General features: G+C 47.3%; 1 protein-coding gene across 1 annotated transcript in view; it reads right to left on the reverse strand.

The window, feature by feature from the left end:
• The window catches only part of LOC125042661 (homeobox protein ceh-1-like), a gene marked incomplete at its 5' end in the record, with an annotated part of 2,116 nt that extends 779 nt beyond the window's left edge, over positions 1–1,337 (reverse strand). Inside the window, one exon of the mRNA XM_047638455.1 lies at positions 1,315–1,337. Within this exon, the coding sequence (XP_047494411.1) occupies positions 1,315–1,337 (23 nt within the window). The remainder of the gene's footprint in view (positions 1–1,314) is intronic.
• Between the last annotated feature and the right edge of the window lie 3,663 nt (positions 1,338–5,000).

A 5,000-nucleotide genomic window follows, 5' to 3' on the forward strand; every position in this document is an offset into this window, starting at 1 on the left:
TCCTCTTCTCTCTCTCCTCTCTCTCTCTCTCTCTCTCTATCTCTCTCTCTCTCTCTCTCTCTCTCTCTCTCTCTTTTTCTATCTCTCTCTCTCTCTCTCTCATCCGTTATCATCGTCATCACTGCTATTTCCTTGAGGTATCAATTTATCTGTCATATTAGTTTATCTATACATTCTCACTCTCCCTTTTTTCCCTTCTCTCCCTTCCCTTCTCCCCACTCCCCCTTTCTCCGCTGCCCTTCTCCTTCCCCCATTATCCTTCTTTATTTTTCTCCTCTTCCCCTATTCTCTCCCTACCTCCTTTCCTTCCTCTCCTTCGCCTTTCTCCACCTCTCCCTTCTCTCCTTTTCCCCCCTTCTTCCCCATTCTTTTCCCCTCCCTCTTTTCTCCTTCCCTCATTCTTCCCCTCTTTTTCTCCCTTTCCCCCTTCCCCTCCCCTCTTCCTCCTCTTCTCTCTCTTCCCTAACACCCTTCTCTTCCATTCCTTCTCCCCTTCCCCCTTCTCCCCACCCCTTCTCCCCCTCCTCCTCCTCCTCCTCCTCCTCCATCTATTCTTTCCCCTCATCCTTAGGCCTAAATCCGTCCGCCTCCCCTCTTCGCTGATCCAGTCCAAGTCGGGTTTTTTCAGTTAAGATTTCTCCTGTCTTTATCCGTTTCTTCGGGTTTTTTAGACATACGATGTGTCTTGCTTGGTTGACTCTCTCTCTCTCTCTCTTTCTCTCTCTCTTTCTCTCTCTCTCTCTCTCTCTCTCTCTCTCTCTCTCTCTCTCTCTCTCTCTCTCTCTCTCTCTCTCTCTCTCTCTCTCTCTTCTCTCTCTCTCTCTCTGTCATTCCATTACACCCTTCCTTCCTTTCTTCCATCCTCCGCTCGCATTACAACCCACATTTTTACCCATTACACCTACCCTAATGCCATCACGATATTCACTTTCCCCTTACATCTCTCTCTCCCTCCTCTATCCATCCCCTATTCCCTCATCGCATCCCTCCCTCCTCCTATTACACACCCTCCTTCTCCCCATTACACTTTTCCCTCTCCCCATTACATCCTATTATCCTCCTCTCCGCATTGCAGCTCCTCCCTACCCCACCATCCCCTCCCTGTTCCATTACACCGTCCCCTATTACAATCCTATTTCTATTACACTCCTGCTTCTCCCCATTACGTCACCCTCCCCCAATTACATCCCCTCATTTCCCTATTTCACCCATTCATCCCCCCCCCCCATTACTATCCTCATTCTTACCATTATTACCTTTCTGCTACTATACCGCTCCCTACCCTTATTACACTCCTCCTTCTCTCAATTGCACCCTTCCCTCTCCCTATCATTCCCATTCCTCCCTCTTACATCCTTCCCTCCTTCTGCTACACCCTTTCTTCTCCCCATTATGTCTCTCCCTCCCAAGGTTATCACCCATCCTCTTTCTCCCCAATTACAACTCTTCCTTATTACGTCTCTCTTTTTCCCTTTCTCACCCTTCCCCTTCCTCTATTTCACCCTCCTTTTAGCTCCCCTTCCTTCCCTCCTTTCCCTTCCCTCCGCTTCCTTCCCTCCCCTTCCTTCCCTTCTTTCCCTTCCCTCCCCTCCCTTCATTCCCCTTCCCTTCGTCCCCTCCCTTCCCTCCCCTTCCTTCCCTCCTTTCCCTTCCCTCCGTCCCCTTCCTTCCCTCCCCTTCCTTCCCTCCTTTCCTTCCCTCCGCTTCCTTCCCTCCTTTCCCTTCCCTCCGTCCCCTTCCTTCCCTCCCCTTCCTTCCCTCCTTTCCCTTCCCTCCGCTTCCTTCCCTCCTTTCCCTTCCCTCCCCTTCCCTCCTTCCTCTCCCTTCCCTCCCCTCTCCGTCCCCTCCCTTCCCTCCCCTTCCCTCCGTCCCCTTCCTTCCCTCCTTTCTCTCCGTCCCCTCCCTTCCCTTCCCTCCCTTCATTAAACCTTCCCTCCGTTCCCTCCCTTCCCTCCCCTTCCTTCCCTCCTTTCCCTTACCTCCGCTTCCTTCCCTCCCCTTCCCTCCGTCCCCTCCCTTCCCTCCCCTTCCTTCCCTTCCCCAAGAGACAAACGAGCTAAGAGACACTATTAACACCCTTCGTGGCACTGAGGAAATGACACATTTGCAGGGCGTGGCACCCTGCCTGGCTCTCCTTCCGGTGCCTCTTCCTCTCCTCCTGTTTATTCTTGGTTATCGCACTTTCTCTATTCGTGGTTTGGTATCTTTTGACTTTTCTTTCTTTCGTTCGATTTCTTGTTTGAGGTTTACTTTTTCGTTTGTTTGTTTTTTGTTTTTGTGTGGGCGTCTTTGTTTGTTTTCCTTTTCTTGAGTATTGTTTTCTATATCCGCATTCATTCTTTTGTTTTCTCTAACTATCTCTCTCTCTCTCTCTCTCTCTCTGTCTTTCATCCTCTCTATTTCTCTCTGTCTCTCCGTCTCATCCTCTCTCTCTCTCTTCTCTCTCTCTCTCTCTCTCTCTCTCTCTCTCTCTCTCTCTCTCTCTCTCTCTCTCTCTCTCTCTCTATCTATCTATCTATCTATCTATCTCTCTATCTCTCTATCTATCTATCTATCTATCTATCGATCTATCTGTCTATCTCTATCTCTCTCTCTCTCTCTCCATCATCTTCTCTCTCCATCACCCATAATGAATATATATATATAAATCAGACCCATATCTAATCTTCCAGTTCAATTCTACATAAGTAATCCATCTCTCCCTTGCCCCTCTGTTCCCTTCACCCTTTGACCCTGCTTCTAAGACGTGGCTGACCCTGACCTAACGTGACCCCTGGGATGAATGTCAGTCTTATTATCTGTGTCTATTAAGTGATGTTTAGTGGGAGGAAATGACCTCCATTCCTCCCCTCTCCCCCTGGTCTTTGCCTCCCCCCTCTCCCCTCCCCTCCCTGTGTCTTTCTCACCCCCCCCCCTCTCCCATTACTCCGTGCCCTGGGTCATCTTCCCCCCCTCCCCCCCCCTCCTTCCCCTCTGTCCCGAGCTCCTCCTTTCCCCCTTGGTCTTTTCCCCGTGTCATCTCCCCCTCTCCCCCCCTCCCCCCCCTTGTATCTCATGACCCCCCACCTTGAAGTTGTTACGCGCATTCACAAGCTGACGTTAGCATGCGGTTACTGATTTGCATGCACCCGCGAGGATCATGTGACAGATATTTGTATCTGGATATACATACATGCATACGTACTGTGCTTACGGACATATGTGCATATGTGCATACGTAATACATACATATATACATACATACGTACATATACACGCAAACACACACACACATACACACACACACACACACACACACACACACGCACGCACACACACACACACACACACACACACACACACAGACACACACACACACACACACACACACACACACACACACACACACACACACACACACACACACACACACACACACACGCACACGCACACACAAACACGCAAACAAACATCTATGCATCTGTGCCCCTTGTTTGTGTACAGATGCATAGGTGTGTGACATTGGCATTAAGCATAGATGTCAGTTAACAGCCGCAGCATTACTACAACATTTATTAGCAGTATCCCTCTCCCTCTCCCCCTCCTCCTCCTCCTCCCCTTCCTCCTCCTCCTCCTCTCCATTCCCCTCTCCATCCCTGTACCCCTCCCCCTCTCCCTTTCCAATTCCCTTCCTTCCCTCCTCCTCCTCCTCTCCCTTTCCCCGCCCACGACAAAATGTATTTTCGACTCCAAGACCGTTACGAAGAAGATCAGAAGCGAATCAAAAAGGTCCTTTGCCTCCGACGGCCATTTTTGTTCTCACGGTTGGCGGGCGCACTACAGGCCTTTTTTTTTTTTTTTTTTTTTATTCTGATATTTCTTCTTTTTTTTTTAGTGTTCAATAAGTTATGTGTAATTAGATTATAATTTTGCCATAAGATTCGAGACGAAAGACATTACCATTTGCGAATATCAGTAATCTATCTAAGTTTATTCAGAAAAAAATTCCCCTTTTTTACTTTCGAAAAAAGTAAAGTCATTATATTAATAATCTTTAACATTCGAAGAAAACGTATTTCTAGCTCAATAAAACAAAAAACGAAGAAATGCTTTGAATAACATACAAATTAAGTAAAATTTACTTCCTCTTAAGAAATGGAATCCCGGATTATATAAATTAAAAAAAAAAAGTCTCTCTCTCGGCTTCTTACAATACACTAGATGATTGAATTCAGACGTTAAAGAAAAAATGACATGCAAAATACAGGATTTGCAGTTTAAATGATTTGTAATTTCTCTTCATTAGCGTAATTTTTTTTAATGAGTTGACAATGGTTTGGAAATGTCCAATATTAACAGAATTGTTATCAAATTACAATGGCATTATGCGGGAATTCATGTCGATGTAAAATATTAAAGTAGTTGATTTGCATCGTAATCATGAATGGCACAATAGCTTTTATTTTTTTCTTAATGGTATTGAATACGAGAACGTAAATATATATGCACATACTTTCAAATACACAAAACACACACACGCAGACGGTCATAATGTTACGTGTAAGGATAATTATATGCAAATACGTGAGAAAAAATATATATCCTGCTCTCACACACACACTCACACACACACACACACACACACACACACACACACACACACACACACACACACAAACACATACACACATACACACACACACATACACGCACACACACGTATTCACAGACACAAACCCGCTCACACACCAAGATGCACAAGCATAACCCCGCACACACAAACAGAGGACCCCCACCCCCCACCCCCACAAGTCCGTATTTATCCTACTAACCCCCTCCCCCACACCCACTCACCCCCCCCACACATCCACCCCCCCACACACATACCTCCCCACCCACCCCCACACTTCCCCCCTCCAAACTCACATACCTCCCCCCACCCCCTACTTACCTACCTACAGCGCCCAACCCCCCTACTCACGTCCTCCCCCCCCCCTCCTCCCAACTCACATACCTCCCTC

Source organism: Penaeus chinensis, chromosome 32 (assembly GCF_019202785.1).
Source record: "Penaeus chinensis breed Huanghai No. 1 chromosome 32, ASM1920278v2, whole genome shotgun sequence".
Classification (NCBI taxonomy): domain Eukaryota; kingdom Metazoa; phylum Arthropoda; class Malacostraca; order Decapoda; family Penaeidae; genus Penaeus; species Penaeus chinensis.